This window comes from Hippocampus zosterae, chromosome 10 (assembly GCF_025434085.1).
Source record: "Hippocampus zosterae strain Florida chromosome 10, ASM2543408v3, whole genome shotgun sequence".
NCBI classification, from domain to species: Eukaryota; Metazoa; Chordata; class Actinopteri; order Syngnathiformes; family Syngnathidae; genus Hippocampus; species Hippocampus zosterae.
Genome location: NC_067460.1, coordinates 15340278 through 15357834, shown reverse-complemented (window position 1 = coordinate 15357834; position 17557 = coordinate 15340278). Strand labels below are relative to the sequence as shown.

Sequence of the window (17557 nt, the reverse complement as noted above, 5' to 3'; positions counted from 1 at the left end):
TGTGATCATTTGTTTTCTTTTGTATTTGTTTCTATGCCAGTCCTTCAAAATACGTCGTCACATGAAGAGTCAAGGGCTACCTTTTATTTATTCAAAAAAAAAAAAAAAATAGTAAAATGATGTAGTGCATTGTTAGAATGTCAGCTAAGTAAGCTAAGTAAAGATTTGAATAATTTTGAATTTGGTTTATTCTTTGAAACATTATTAGTACACTTTTTGAATGAACATTGAAAGCAACCGAAACTTGTTCACTATTCTCAAAAACGGTTTGCTTTCGGAAAGTCACTCGGAGCACACCCCCTTCCGTTAATTTTCAAACTCAGCTTATGTTGTAAAGCAATCAGCAGCTCCAGCTTGAACCTGTTAACTTTCCTTGTACTGCCTTATGCACAGGGTTCTGGCACTCCTTTTTTCAAGCACTCTGAATAACCAAACGGCACATTTGAGCAGCACTTTGCGTTTCTAAACAGCCAGAGTGAAGCAGTGCGTGCCGGGAGGTTTTCCGAATAGGAACAGGAATGTTGGTGCCGGTCCGAGCTCTATTATTCTTGGTCTCAGTTTTTGCAAAATAAATTTCCCCCCAATATACATGGACTCTGGAGCGACTTTTTTTTCTCTTCCTCATGATGCAATTTTTTGACTGGTCCGACTTCTGAGCTACGTATAGTCAGAAAGCTATGATCGTTTGTGCCATTGCAATGCAATTTTACTGAGGTTAGAACGGAGTTATTGCCATGAGTGCATCTATGCAGTATAAATAGGCAATAAATATGAAAACATCACTATAACTTTGCATATTATTTCATAAATACAGAGAACTGCTTCTCACTGGTCCACCACAATATGGCTCATGGCGGCCGGACAAGGTCACCACCCATAAAGCCCTAATGTCACAACCTGTCCATAGGCGTTGAATAAAAATTGGTGAAATAACCATTTATGTTGCCAGCTGTCAACAACATGTCTCTAAATCACAACTGGAAAACAACCCATCAACAATAACCACATGATTGTAATTGAGCGGAAAAGCATCAATCACCAAATGAGACCAGAACGGTCTTTGCGATTAGCCACCAACAGTGGCAATTTCACATGCGCATAGATGTGGCCTACAAGGTACCACGAATGAAAATGACTTTGTCTTCATCCTAACCACCCAAAAAAAAAAACGTTCAAACCCGACACTGCATACCCACAGACAAGACAACCGACAAAGCGTGAGGTCGGGGACATGCAAGATTGGTGGGTTGAGACAAGTGAAGAAAGGCCATCCACGCATTTTCGACAATCATTGTTGAATTTTCTGAACCATTTGGAATGTTTAGATAGGGTTATTAAAAGGCTTTTTCAACATGGTAGCAGGACATCATAGTGAAGGCATAGCAAATGTTTATGATCAAATTATTACTTTTTTATTTCAGTACAGTCACATGCACCTCAAGAGTGTGCAAATATATAATATATATATGCGCGGCTGGATAGCTCAGTTGTTAAGGCATCGGTTTGGCATACGGGAGACGGTGGTTGGAATCCCGCTTGGGGCAAAAAAAAAAATGAGCACATAACACCATCCAGTGTGGGTCCTTGGGCAAGATCCTGCACGCTAATGCCTACCTCATAAAATGACGCGAGACAATACAATGAATGACATGCCGGCTCAAACGTCGCCCTGCCAAACAAGGTCTGCGTCAGGTGCTGGGGAACCAGAGCACCTTGATGAAAAATGGGCTACTGGAACAAAGCGGAGATGGACGAGATGCGATAACATGGCTCTGTTGGAATGCTACTACTCAAGCAACCCTAGTCAGAGGGGTTACATGCAGAGAATGTGGGCTGAATGGTTTCTTCGAAACCCACAGTCACGGTTGACCACGAAACAACTAGTAACTCAGTGTTCCAACATCCACAAACGGCAACTGCTGTCACAACTTGAGATTGATGAGGGTCCTTGGTGAAGGGCCCCAGGCTGCCAGATCAGAGGAGGAGGTCAAACCAGACATTGGGAGGCAAGCCCCAATGAATGCAGATGATGAGATTGGGAGGCCAGCCCCAATGAATGAAATGCTGAGCAAATCAGCAACTGACCTGAAAGCTAAGATCATGGTGAGAATGAAAGCTGGGCAACCTAGAAACCGATTACAACGGCTCTGTGAAGTACCACCTGAAAGTCTCATGGAAAGTGTGAATGCAGCACTGAGGGCGATCCCTACCGTAACAATCACGGAAACCAATGAGCTGATATACGCTTCAGCATCAGTGATCCTTGAAATGCTTGGCTATAAGAGCAACCATGGAAGCCATGAGATGCGTTACCCACCATGGATAAGACGGTTGGAGGCTAAGATCAAGGCGGCACGGAAAGATGTGAGTCAATTGACGGAGGCCCAGAGAGGTGTGATGAAAAGGCCGATACCCGAGAGGTACATCCAGATGACCATACCTGAAGCACTCGAAACTGCCAAACAAAGGCTCCAAGCCTTGTCCAGCCGCCTAAAGCGATACACGAAAGAGAATGAGGCCAGACGAATAAACAGGCTGTTCGCGAATAGTCTGCGAAAGTGTACGCTCAGTGGCAGGGTCCGAACAACAGAGCTGACCCACCAAGACTGGAAACTGAAAGGTACTGGAAAGGCATATGGGAGAAGGAGGTTGCACATAACAGCAGTGCACAATGGCTGGTGACCCTGAAAGAGGAGCACAGTAACCTCCCTGAACAGAACCCAGTTACCATAACAGTGGCAGACATACAGGAAAGAGTCTCAGAAATGAAGAACTGGACAGCACCAGGCCCGGACATGGTCCACACTTACTGGCTAAAGAAACTCACAGCACTCCATGAGCGCCTAGCAGCACAAATGAACCATCTGCTGAGGGATGGGACTCACCCAGGATGGCTAACCGAAGGGCGAACGATCCTGATCATGAAGGATCCCTCAAAGGGTGCGGTCCCATCCAACTATCGGCCAATAACCTGTCTCTCCACAACATGGAAGCTCATGTCAGGCATCATTGCGGCTAAGATAAGTGGACACATGGATCAATACATGAACGAAGCACAGAAGGGCATTGCTAGAGATACCAGAGGAGCCAAACATCAGCTCCTGGTTGACAGAACAGTCGCACAAGACTGCAGGTCCCGACGTGCCAACCTGTGCACAGCCTGGATTGATTACAAGAAAGCCTATGACTCAATGCCACATACATGGATCACTGAATGCTTGGAGTTGTATAAGGTGAACAGGACCCTAAGAGCCTTCGTTGCGAACTCGATGACTATGTGGAAAACCACACTTGAAGCCAATGGCAAGCCACTTACCCAAGTGTCCATCAAATGTGGCATATACCAAGGTGATGCACTCTCCCCACTGCTGTTCTGCATAGGACTGAACCCCCTAAGCCAAGTAATCACCAAGACAGGCTTTGGATACCGCCTCAGAAATGGAGCTACAATCAGTCACCTCCTCTACATGGATGACATAAAGCTGTATGCTAAGAGCGAAAGGGACATTGACTCCCTGATCCACACGACCAGGATCTACAGCAGCGACATCGGGATGTCATTCGGGCTTGAGAAATGTAGTCGGATGGTGACTAAGAGAGGAAAAGTAGTCCGCACTGAAGGGCTCTCATTCCCTGAAGGAACAATAGCAGACATTGAGGACAGTTACAAGTACCTCGGTATACCACAAGACAATGGCAACCTCGAACTGACAACAAGGAAAGCGGCTACGGCCAAATACCTCCAGCGAGTGAGGCAAGTCCTAAGAAGCCAGCTCAATGGCAAGAATAAGACCCGGGGAATAAACAGCTATGCCCTGCCAGTGATCAGATACCCTGCAGGAATAATAAGGTGGCCAAAGGAAGAGATTCAGACCACGGACGTTAGGACCCGAAAGCTCCTAACCATGCATGGAGGGTTCCATCCCAAATCCAGCACCCTGAGACTGTACGCAAGCCGAAAGGAAGGAGGCCGTGGACTAGTGAGTGTGAGAGCCACTGTCCAGGATGAAACATCCAAGCTCCATGAATACATCAAGGAGAAGGCTCCAACGGATGACGTACTCAGAGAATGTCTCAGACAATGGGGAACAGTTGATGAGGCGCTGGAAGATGGACCATCATGGGAGGACAAGCTCCTACACAGGATGTACCACCGGACCATAACTGAAGTGGCCGATCTCAAGAAGTCCTATCAGTGGCTAGAGAGGGCTGGCCTGAAGGACAGCACAGAGGCACTCATCCTGGCTGCTCAGGAGCAGGCCCTGAGCACCAGAGCCGTTGAGTCCCAGATATACCACACCAGACAAGACCCAAGGTGTAGGTTGTGCAAAGAGGCACCTGAGACAATCCAACACATAACTGCAGGGTGTAAGATCCTGGCAGGGAAAGCCTACATGGAACGCCATAACCAGGTGGCTGGCATAGTCTACCGAAACATCTGTGCGGAGTATGGACTGGAAATCCCAAGGTCAAAATGGGAAACACCTCCGAAGGTGGTGGAGAATAACAGAGCGAATATCCTGTGGGACTTCCAGATCCAGACTGACAAGAGGGTAATGGCGAACCAACCAGATATCGTAATCATAGATAAAGGGCAGAGGAAAGCCGTTGTAGTGGATGTAGTGGTCCCAAGTGATGGAAACATCAGAAAGAAGGAACACGAGAAACTCGAGAAATACCAAGGGCTCAGAGAGGAGCTGGAGAGAGCCTGGAAGGTAAAGGTGACAGTCGTGCCTGTGGTGGTCGGAGCACTCGGGGCAGTGACCCCCAAACTAAATGAGTGGTTGCAACAGATCCCGGGAACAACATCGGACATCTCAGTCCAGAAATCTGCAGTGCTGGGAACAGCAAGGACACTGCGCAGAACCCTCGAGCCTCCTGGCCTCTGGTAGGGACCCGAGCTGAATGAGGAATGGACACCACCCGAGGGGTGAGACGAGGATTTTTTTTTTTTTTTTATATATGTATATATCGCAAATAAAGCCACTCATGTGGAAAGAGGGAACAGAAGATCTTAGTCTTTGTTGAAACCAGACAAGTGTGTGCAGTGTGATATCTCTTCACAATCCCTCCCCGTTTCTTCTGGTGTTCCCCAGGGTTCTGTCCTCGGTCCGCTCCTCTTCATTGTCTACCTCCTTCCACTCGGAAACATTTTCCGCAAATTTGGCTTACACTTTCACTGCTTTGCGGATGACACCCAGCTCTATCTCTCCAGCAAACCCGACGCTTCTCTCCCACCCTCGTCCCTCTCTCACTGTCTCTCAGAAATCAAATCTTGGTTCACCCACAATTTCCTCAAGCTAAACAGCAATAAAACTGAACTCCTACTCGTCGGTACCAAATCCACTCTAAACAAAGCCGACAGTTTCTCCCTCACAATTGATAATGCCACTATATCTCCTTCCCCCCAGGTGAAGAGTCTGGGTGTCATCCTTGACAGTTCACTATCCTTTCACTCCCACATCAATAACATTACCCGGTCCGCTCATTTCCACCTTCGCAATATAAACCGCCTCCGTCCCTCACTCACTCCGCACACCACCGCTATCCTTGTTCACAGTCTCGTCACTTCCCGTATTGACTACTGCAACTCACTCCTCTTCGGTGTCCATCAAAAATTCCTCCATAAACTTCAACTTGTTCAGAATTCAGCAGCCCGGATCATCACGAGAACCCCCTCCTTCCATCATATCACCCCCATCCTCCGACAGCTCCACTGGCTTCCTGTCAAACTTAGAATCAACTTCAAAATACTTCTCTATACATTCAAAGCCATCCATAACCTTGCGCCCCCCTATCTGTCAGATCTTCTTCAAATCTCCATTCCCTCTCGCTCACTCAGGTCCTCATCCTCCCTCCACCTTTTTCTACCCTCTGCCCGTCTCAGTACAATGGGGTGCAGAGCCTTCAGTCGCTCTGCCCCCAAACTCTGGAACTCACTTCCTCCCAACATTCGTAATATTGACTCTCTTTCCTTATTCAAAACCCAGCTCAAAACCCACCTATTCAGACTTGCCTACCCGCCTTAAATCTTTCTTTCTTTATTTATTATTTTATCTGTGTTTTACTATTGGTCTTGGCTGTACAGTGTCCTTGAGTGTTGTGAAAGGCGCTTACAAATGTGATGTATTATTATTATTATCTCCAACCCAGCAAACGGGTCATCCTTTGGGGACCAAAAAACAGAGTACACTATTTTTTTTTTTAAGTGGTTGCATCAACTGCAGGACTGTTCTTTAAAACACACATATTTCTGCAACCGTTATGATTGGCTGATGACACTGCAGGCTACTCACACAGTCAAATATTTGCAGGGCTGTTTAGCAAATGTTTTAAATCCATTTAGATTGGTATTCCAAAAACTAGTGAAAGACATATTTACCCAGACTTGTAAATTTGCAACTATTCATTTGTCACGTTGTAATTGATCGGCTCAGACGAAACATCAACAACAGTCCCACAATCATGTTGTTGATGATGTAAAATATTTGTATTATATTTTTGTTCAAAACATCCTAGTCCGGAATTCATTTTGTTGTTGTTTTAAACAGAAGAACATGTGAACTGCCTGCAACATTCTCGAGTCATTGAGGTCGCCTCAACACGTGATCAAAATGCAATAGGTTCTAATATCTGAAGGCACTTTACACTGGAGGATGCCAACAAGCACTGCGCCCTAGCCCAATAAAACCAACAGAAAACAGAGTGGTTAGTGTTGCGTAGACACTATTGCTGCTTCTGCAAATTTATCAACGTATATGTTCAGAATTGCTAGAAAAATATTGTTGTTGTCAGCCGGAACCCTCAAATGTCCAAACATAGTCAATTTCATATTTTATTCCACAAATTGATACCAATGGTTGGTCCCCATGTGGCCTGTAAATTATTATATTGTAACAAATTATGAACCAATCTGAAGTGCTGAAAATAGCTTGAGAGCAAATCTATTTACCGGTACTACATTGACACTTGGACTGTGCGAGAAGTGTCTTATAACTCCACCACTTCTTGACTCCGCAGAAGTCTCACACCATCCTGACTCCGCAGAAGTATTACCGTATATCACCTAAGTGAATGTTTTCTTGACAGCAAAAGTCTGAAAATGCTATAGTTTGATTTTATCTAATTAAATAGACCTTTTTTTTTTGGTTAAATATTGATTGCTATCATACTTCGTTGCAGAAGGAAGCCCGTTCGCCACAAAGGCATGTTTGCGTGCAGATTCATTTTTGCTTTATGCTGTTTAGTCACCCCCCATCCCCTGTTCCACTCTTAGACCTTTGAAGTGAAGTTTTGGAAAATGATGTAACCGGAGTCATTATCTTTGCATTACGTTTTCTCTTGTCAAGGCTTAAATCTTTTTCTCATCTGTGCGGCCCACTCCGATCTGGAAAAAAAAAAGCATGCCTTACACTATTGCACAAGAGAATGGCAGGGAAAGATCGATCAGATATGGACTTATGAGAAGATCATGATCCACATAACTAATTAACTTCACCTATTAGACTGTCTGAGAATGTATCAAACCTAATTCCAGACACAGTTGGCTTGAGAGGATTACTCAACAGTCAACGTAATGGTCCTGTGTGAGTGTATGTGAGGCCAGTGTTCCACTTGTGATGTTGACTCAGCAGCTGCCATTCCTGTTCATGTGACCCACAGAGAGCGAGGAAGCAGACGGCAAGAAAAGAGAACACAAAAAAAAAAAAGAAAAATGGAATGTTACAATGATGCCCATAGAGAAAGATCCATGTAGGCTTGTTTGTCGAGCTGCCACTGCATCTCATTCTCACCTCGTCTCTCTTAAATAACCAATGACGGATGGTTATTTCACATTGCACGGTCTGAATATTTCCTCTTGGATCTTTGGCGGGATTTACAAAACCATTGTGTCCTGATTCCTCTGACCCCCTTGCCCTGATTGCACAATGGAATATTGTTATGCAAGAGCAAGTGTATATGTCATCATCAGCTTTGACTCAGGGAGGCAGATATAGACTGCATTGAAAGTGTTTTGACATTGGATTGTACAGTCATGCACAGTGAAACCTGAAAGGTCACGCCAGTTTATTCGAATCTCAAGACACATTTTCCCATTAGAAAGAATACAGTTTGAATTGAGTCTCTCTCCAGTCAGCCATCATTACCGGGAATATTTTATTAACTGTACAGGTCATGTTTGAAGTAACATTCCTGTCACACAAAGTGTATATAAAAAAAAAATAATTAACCACTGTTAATATTTAAAACAAAAAAACACTCTTTGCACCCGCTAAATTTGAATGATGAGTGAGGGCATAATCAAAGTCACACACCTATTTTAGTAACAGTCTTAAGTGTAAAAGGAGTTTAATCACTATAAATGGGCCTTTTACTTTTTGATAATTGACAAAGCCAGCATTAGCATTTAGTGTTAGCAAATAAGCCTCAAAGAAGAAACCAAACACATGCACACAGTCTTGATGCTGACTGAACTGAGTGCATATATTTCTTGAATAGGATATTGTGCGATTTGCTCAAATCGCATGTGAGACACAGACGAACATTGAGGCGGTTCAACCCCCAATCCGATGTGATATTGGACGATATGCGTGTCGATCAGTCACAATGGGCCAACGAGGTTGCATATGAGCACGATAAGCTGCGTGCATGCATATACAAGGTTTGTCAAAAAAGTCTAGGACTGGTGTCACAAAAGATATTTCAAATACAAACTATTAGTTTTCCCCTTCCAAGTAATCCCCTGAAAACACGCTTTCCCAGCTATTCCTGCCACGCCATGATGAACACCTGAAGGGATTCGATTGTCATGACTGTTTTTGATGTCACTCACTTATTTGAAACGGGGTGCCTTGGTGACCCCCCTGATCTTGGAAAAGATCACATGCTCGTAGTGTGGGTGTAGAAATGTATCTTTCGTGACACCAGTCGTGGAACAATTTTGACATACCCCATATGTGAAAGCCGAGCGGAATATGGCACAGGCAGTTGGAGATGGCGATGTTAATGCTTTCCCAAGGGGGATGTGGACACCCTCTGTTTACTGATGTGCCTTGGTGTACGCTGCGCCTCAAGATATGTGAAAACTACTGGACTGATCAAACCTAGAAATTGGGTCAAATGCAAATATAGCAGCAGTCCAGTGAATGGATGCTTGATGAAAAAAGGAAGCAGAATAGAATAGACTTGCGTGTTGGGGATGTCCGTTGAAATTTGTAAGGTGGTGGGGAAATGTAGGGCATGCATATTTAAGAAAGCACTACTGGCGTGATGAGGGGAGCGTTGAAGCTGACAGAGAGCTCGCTCACTCACACAGATCTCAGTTTGCCTGATAGGAAAGGAAGGAGACGTTGTTGCCTTCAAAGAAATCCTATTTTTGATACACCGCCCTATTTCCGTAAGGCAGCTCGTTTGCTCAGTCATATCATGGGGTCACTGGGACTATTTGGACACCAGTGTGTCTTTGATGTTGACATGATTAAAGACTGATAAGATTGACTGCACAGAATGTTTTTCTGTGATCTTGAAAGGATTAATATGCATCTCATTCCATATTTCTGCAAAGGAGTAAACCTGTTTTTCGTGATTATATCTTGTGTCTCTATACACAAGCAAATGTAGAAGACCATGTTGCGTAACCACATTGCAGTGCAGTGACAAATGTCAATTTGTCAATTTTTGAATTAACTTGAATGCTTGAAATGTATATTTTATTTTATTTTTTTCATTTCAAAATGGCAGTGGGTGACAGTGGGCTATGTTTGACCAATCGCAAAGGACATGAGTCATTGTTACATGATCAGCGAAACTCAAATTTACACTCTTTACAAATTAGATTTCAAGGACCAAAGCTTATCTACATACTGAAAACCGATTCATCATGGTTGGAACTGTGGAATGTCAGGACATTCCACATTGTTGCAAAAACAAACTGTTTACATCCATATCTCATTGATTTGAATTGGAGACCAGATAGGTCATAGCCGATACATGAATAATCCTCATGTACTTAATGTACTGGAAAAACATTTTTTCAAGACATTGATTACATGGGAACGATCTAGAAAATCATCTGTCAGCAGCCGGCAGTTCGTGTCAAATGATCACAGGTTAGTTTTCAGACCAGTGAAAAGTTGAAAAATAAACAGCAGTCTGATGTTTGACCTCAGCTACCTCAAGCAACTTGTATCAGTGTCATCAGAGGGGAAAAAATAGTTTGATGAAGATTGTTTGAAAATTGCACCCAGAAGAGCACTGAGTGGCAAGGGTACTGGCCTTTTGCAAGCAACTGACCTTTTACTCCCTGACGTACCCTCTAAAATCAAAAGTAGTGTTGCTCAGACATAAAATAATATATCTGAAGGTTTGGAGAAGTTTTTAAAGTCTAGTTGGGTGTGCACCTCTTGGTGTTGGCTTGAAGTGATTCAGTAAAATAAGCATTTTGCCAAGGTTGCATGTGTGATTCCCCTTTCCACCTGCTTAAGTCATTCATTTCAATGATTCTAAGCACGTTGGACAACACTGAGAGAGTGCTCGCTGGATCAAACATTAAAGTTTCAAGCTTTTATTGAGTTAGCCTTATAAATGTCAGCTGTAATATAAAACTAACAGTATGTGGAATAACATCAAGGTTTAATCCCCCAAGATTATGCCCTGGGGTTATAGACTAATAGAGCTCTAATTTTACAGCAATGAACTATAATCACCAGGCTGGAATAGGATTTAGATACTAGAACATATCTAGGGACAAATCATTCATGAAAGTTTTTTTTGACAATGCTTTTAACTTGGTGTTTGAGAGGATAACCTCAGTATCCAACTGACTGGAAGCAATATCTATGCAAGTGTCAAAGGGTTGAATAATATTTTTGATCAGATGTCGTCTTGAGATATCATCAAAATAAGCATTTAATTTCAAACCTTTTTAAATGTCCGCGTCCCAACCAAACTTGGAAAAGTTGAAGGAGTTGAAGTTAAAAACCAAGTTTGAGCTCTAGCTGGCTCTGAGCCATTTTTAAGCGCTTGGCGCTCCAAAATGAAATAATCACCAGTGTCTCTCTGCGTACGCATATATGTGACTTTAATGTTGTTGATGCATTTCAATGGCTTGGCTATCAGTTAGTGATCTGGAAAGAGACTGCGTGTTTTTGCCCCCTGTCCTCCACACCCACAGACTCTCTACTCCTCTTTCCACTGCGGTGCGATCTGAAGTTAGACCAAAGATCAATCCAGCAGTCCTCCCCGTAGACATACTGTTTGTCCCATCTAAACCTGAGCAGCTGTTAAGAGACTCAATTCTTCAGCCAGCACAGTCAACACTTCAATCCTTTGGCACAGCAGAGCGACTGTTGATCTGTTCCCCAAGATGCCCATGATTCATGCTTGTTCTGTTGAGTTCTTTGCCTTGGCCAACATTTTCTTGAGGGATTACTCATCCTACTTGATTTTGACTCGGTTTGGGTACTCATTGTCAATTTAACGGACCAGTGATTATGGGTGACTTGTTCAACCGGAGTTCACAATGCGTGTTGCTCAATTGGAAACAAAAGCTTTTGACAGTCAGTGGTAAAATCTCAGGTTGGACATGTCGTAGGTTGTTGGACAATGTAAGGTCCCCGATGTCATGTGTCTCTCTATTTAGGTCACATACCAATGAGTTAGGGTTGAAGGTTAGGAACAGAAAACACTGTAATTGATATTTCCCAGTCAAGGGAATTAGCTGAGAACATTTGCGGCTGTAATGTGCGGTTAATTGAATTTTAAGTGTTGTTAACATATGACAACCGAGCTACCCAGTTACATAATGTGTCTTTCTTCATTCAACCAACAATCAATAGTCATTTCTAAATATCAAAGTGAAGTCTCTATTAAACCTTAGTACCTTTCTCAATTGAATCGGTCCGCAGGATCATGCTGCGGGGGCGGGAGGCTAACTATGACTTGGACTATGAGGGGCATCCATCTGTGCCCACCGCAACCCTTCCTCCACCTTGCTAAAATATTTTCAATGCTTGTCGATTGGCATTTTACTGTGATCAATGCTCACCCAAATTCTGTTTGTATTCCCACCCCCAACGACAAGATATGGTCTGGAACAAGCTAGAAGGCCATCTTTATATTATATATAAAGATATAAATATATAAGGATATATATATAGATACGGAGTTTGCATGTTCTCCCCGGGCCTGCGTGGGTTTTCTCCGGGTGCTCCGGTTTCCTCCCACATTCCAAAAACATGCGTGGCAGGCTGATTGAACACTCTAAATTGTCCCTAGGTGTGAGTGTGAGTGCGAATGGTTGTTCGTTTCTGTGTGCCCTGCGATTGGCTGGCATCCGATTCAGGGTGTCCCCCGCCTAATGCCCGAAGACAGCTGGTATAGGCTCCAGCACCCCCCGCGACCCTCGTGAGGATCAAGCGGCTCGGAAGATGAATGAATGAATGAATGAATATATATAGATATATATATCTATATATATATTGCGCGTCGTCCCGCACGCGGTCTGTCCTTCCGTCTGTCCCTTTTCAAAACGTACCTACTTCACCGCGCCGCTGCGCGCCGCCACTGCGCCGCTCAGGCAGTGGCTCACTACGATCGGGCGGGCATCTTAGCGAAAAAATGTTGTCTACCCACAAGCATTGCAATGAAATTGTTAGTTATTTAGTAGAGCTAAACATCTCTTTATTTTCGCGATAAGCAATGAAGATGAACAAAAACTTGAACCAAGCAGCAACACTTTTGTGGGCCGAAGGCCCACCTTACCAGCCTTCCGCAGGAACTAGCTGATGAGCCGCCCGGAGGGCGGCGAACCAGCTAGTAAACATATAAAAGTCATCAACTTCCATCCACAACCACCTGTTCTTGCCACCCCATCGACCAATTATTTTAAAAGCCAATACAATGAGATCCAATCATATCGCTTACGTCTTTGTCGGTTAGAATCAATCGCATGTCATCAACGTTGTCTCGGTGCTATGATCAATTTTACCGAGTATATGTTTCCCTACCATGAGAAGTGCTTGAACTATCCCATTGAGTGATGCCTTAAGAGTCAAAAGCTGCGTTAATTTAGGACTACCGTGTTGATGGGAGACAAAAGGCATGTCAGTAAAATGCAGCTGCCAAAAGTGATGGAATGAACAGTGGGCGTTTAGTTGAACTTCATATTTCATATTTCAGTGAATCACAGTGCTACCATACGTCCATCCGAGCGCTACCTTGATAACCAGAGATGGAATGAACACGGCAACTGCTGAAGAGCAAACTACTTTGCTTTGATTGTAGCCTCAAAACAGGAATGATGTTACTTCAGCGACCTGTTCGCTTGGACCTCTTCGGCACATTCCTCTCTGTGGTGTTTCTTTTGATTAGCAGCTTTGTATGAAAAAATAAGCGCTGTCTTGGTCACTGAAGGGCATCTTCTTTGGAATGTACCAGCTACCATCTAATCAATAGCCTTTTTTCTGATGCAAGGATTTCCTTGACTATCCTGTGGATGACTTAACGTTCCCTTGGAGCAATGGAGAATGAGTGTTACAGTATGTCGTAAGCATGATTTATTCTACGAGACTTTTGAGTCTTTGAATATTTTGCCATTTGATGTGTATTACTGGCCCATCGGAAATATATTGTCCTCTGTAACATATCTGATGAGTGTATAGTGGTACCTCTACTGACTAATGTCTCTTCATATGAAATGTTCAAGGTACGAAACGCCTCAACATGAAAATATTGCCTCTTGTTATAAAAGACATTTCAAGACACGAAAGGTAAAAAATACAGTGTGGCCTGCTATTCGCAGCTCCGAATTTCTTCAACCCAACACACTTATAGCTACTCTGCCATTGGCTATGACCGAGCATCATCCTGGCATCTTATTGGCTAAGAGGTACTTCTACTGAATGTGTTTATGCGTGTCGATAGATAGCTATGCGTCCTCGTCATTTGCCCTTCCGGCCATGCGGCCTTCTGATAGTTTTACGTAAATGTGAATCACGCAGAAAAATAGTTCACCAGTTGGGCGATTGCTAACTATGCTGATGTTTGCCTTGGACATTTTAAAGGGATTGTTAAAAGCTGACAAAATCAAAAATCCTTGGATCAATTCTTTAAAAAACGCTAGGCAAAAACCACTTCTGAGAGAGAACATGGATGAAAGAGGGCAAAAAAAAAACCAAACAGTGAAAAGTTAAATGACCATGATTTTTATTCTTTATTCTCTTTATTGTGCACTAGTCTAATTTTAAAATGTTACATATTTTGATGCATTTTAATGCTTAACAAAAAAATTGTGTCTGAATTTTTGAGGGCTTAGAACGAGTTAGGACATTTACATGGAAAATGCATCTCTACTTACATTTTCTAGGTAAGAAATGTCTTCCAGAACCAATTAATTTCATAAGTAGAGGTGCGACTATATTTTTATGGCAATATTTGTAATAAAATATAAATAAAATGTTTCTCGCATTGTGTGATGTATTTTATTTCTTTTAAATGACCCAAAATGTTGTTTTCAGGACACCCACACATCACTTGAACATATCCTGAATTGGATAATTTTACTGTAAATATCACCCACGACAAATTTTCAGTTCTTTGGTGATTTTGTCACAAAACCAATTGTCAACTAATAGCGCTCCTTCAATCTGTTTTGTGTTTTTTGCCATTAAACCAAAACCAAGAACGCTTAGCTAAGCTTATACCCTATAAACTGCTTAAAATTTACATCATGTCTGTCATCTTTTTTCTTCATTAATTTCCTTATGTTTCAATTTATAATTTGTCAACTATCTGCCCTTCGTGTCACTTGAACGGGAAGCACATTGGTTGAATGTGTTGTGATTGTTTGGTTTGGGTAGATAGTCTGGCTCCCTCACATCTTGAACAAAAAAGCCAATTCTTTCAAAGGGGGGGGGGGCAATTTTGCTAAATTCAAATTCAACAATCTCGCTCTTCAACACTCCACAAGATTTTATTGGTACGCTGCATTAAACTACGACCACTGCTATCTGCTCATGCCAATAGATAAACAGGAATCAACGCTTAAAGTTCCTGTACTCTATATCCACAATAAAAACCTTCTGCAGACCCCCCACCCCCTCTTTCTGTCTTTTTCTTTCTCTCTCTGCTACTGCTGCAGTGAAGCAATGTTTCACATTCTTTGCCTTCCTCCTAAAAAGCTGTAATACATTCATGCTGTCCGACATGAAGTGGTACTGGATAAAAGAAAATGACAGTATCCTGCTCCGACTGGACAAAGTATGCTGTGATGTAACACATCCATAAACGGGAGTTGGCAGCTTGCCTGCGCTTCATAAAAAAACAAAACAAAACAATAAATTACTCGGAGAACAGATCCAGCAACATAGAGTGAATTGATTGGTCAAATGCTTTGGTTTGTGTTTGTAAAGCCTGCGCAGTCATTGCTTATTACGATTCTAACAATTTATCTCTCTATTTGGCTGCAGACTACCTGGCTAAGCACGGCCGACTGAGTGAGATGGAGGCCAGGAGGAAGTTCTGGCAGATCTTGTCAGCGGTGGAATATTGTCACAACCGCAAAATTGTCCACCGGGATCTGAAGGCAGAGAATCTGCTGCTGGATGGCCACATGAACATTAAAATTGCAGGTACGACAGCACAAGTGACCAGTATACAGGTACATGTATAAATTTTTTAATTCAAAAAGGTTTTGATCCATAGCTACACTGTGATTTCAGCACTGACATACACACTGCAGCTTTATGTTTGAAAGGTCAAACCATGAAGGGCAAAAAGTGAAACAATACCAGATGTTGGCATGGAAAACCAATGTGGTTATTTGTCGTAGTATGAGGGATGGAGGGAGGGGATCTCAGGAGGGAGGGAGGGAAAATCAGTTTTTGCATTTGATGTTGGTTTCTTGTTCAATTTTGTGTCATCTTTGAATGGTAGTATTTACGCAAAAGAGCCCTTGGTATTGAGAAAAAAAAAGTGAGTTTATGGTTATTTTGTCGTTTGCTTCAAGCCCTTTGTTGTGTGGTTAGGATGTTGTCATTTACACATGCATTAAGAAATGTATTATCAAAAAAAGATAATCCATAACATTACCTATTTTGCCCGTATGCGCATATTTTGTCGAGATTCAAAATAACATTTTTCTTTCTATACGGTGGTTAGGAAGTACATTGTCTTATGTGAGCCCCATATTTGCTCCGATGAAAAATTGTGTCCCCCTCCAGCATTTACTGAACACTGGCCGTCCCTGGGGGTGAGTTAGTTATTATTTGGAGGCTGTAATTAGTTGTGCGCTTGAACTGTGCAGGGTTTTACGGTTGTTTCAACAATACTTAAGTAATGAAACCGTTCAAGAACATTAAATTAGAACTGCTGTTTGTTTCTACCCAATGTTCCAAGCAGAAAAGGTCAATTTTGACTAAAGCATCTTACTGTTACTTTGCTGGCACATTTACAGGTTTCTCGGATGGGTCCCAAGATTATAACCTAGAGATGTTATTACCCCAATTTAAAGAGACTCTTTTGACTCACCGCCAATTGTCCACAGCGCAGATTAGCTTTGAAAAACGAGGAACAAAACATTACTGGGCTCGTGATTAGGCAGAAGGGGGAAAAAAAGCTCTGTAGGGAGATGAGCAGCATTATTTGCTGTGTGATTTGAATGCATCCTAACAAATGGAGGGACATGTCAGAGGACATTTTTGTTTTATTGACATGAATGCAAAAAATGGCAACGCTACGACAACAAAAAATGACTCATTAAAATTGCTAGCAAATTATGAATTACTTATCACTATTAGTAGTCAATATTGGGTGTGTGAGAATCTTGTCAATCTAACAAATGAATCAACACTGCCTCTGCTAGTTAGACCAGTAGAAGAATCGCTATTGTCATGACATACTGTACATGCATATTCACAAAATGGTACCTCTAATTTTAACTTCTTTACAGTAGTCGACACTTGAAACACACCCATACTTGGTTACTGTGTTCTTTGTTGCACCTGTGGTCACGAGCTATGGGTTGTGACCCGAAAGAACGAAATCAAAGATACATGCAGCGGAAATGAATTTACTTGTCACAGTTCTTCTTGATTTTGAACTTGTCCAAAATTTCCTTGCGAATTTATTGTTTCGCTCACAATGGCAAGTGGATTGCTGAGTAGAGGCAGCAGGGATTGCCTTTCATGTTTTCACCTCAAAAAGCCTTTCGGAATGCAAGGTGGACCGTTTGAAGCTGGTTAGAGGGAGGGGGGTATGGGGGTCAATATCATTTCCAGAACTGAAATCAGACCTCCACCATTCCCTAACATTCCTCATTTGGACCAACACCAAATTGTAAATCTCTTAAAGTACCTACCATCTCTCTGTCTGAATTTTTGACATATGAAACAAATGCAACATTTAATCAGATGTTCAACATCTTGAATTCGTGACAAGACATACTGTAACACACCAAGAGTCTGTTGTTGTTCAATCTCAAGGATAAAAAAATCACGGTGCATCATTTGTCATGTTTGTGCAACTGAAGCTCGACTTGAGTCATGGGGGCAAATAAATG

At 42.6% G+C, this 17557-nt stretch overlaps 1 protein-coding gene across 1 annotated transcript in view; it reads left to right on the top strand.

Moving 5' to 3' along the window:
* Nucleotides 1-17557, top strand: part of sik2b (salt-inducible kinase 2b) — a 46731-nt gene that overhangs the window by 11086 nt on the left and 18088 nt on the right. The window contains exon 4 of the mRNA XM_052079178.1: nucleotides 15468-15629. Within this exon, the coding sequence (XP_051935138.1) occupies nucleotides 15468-15629 (162 nt within the window). The remainder of the gene's footprint in view (nucleotides 1-15467; nucleotides 15630-17557) is intronic.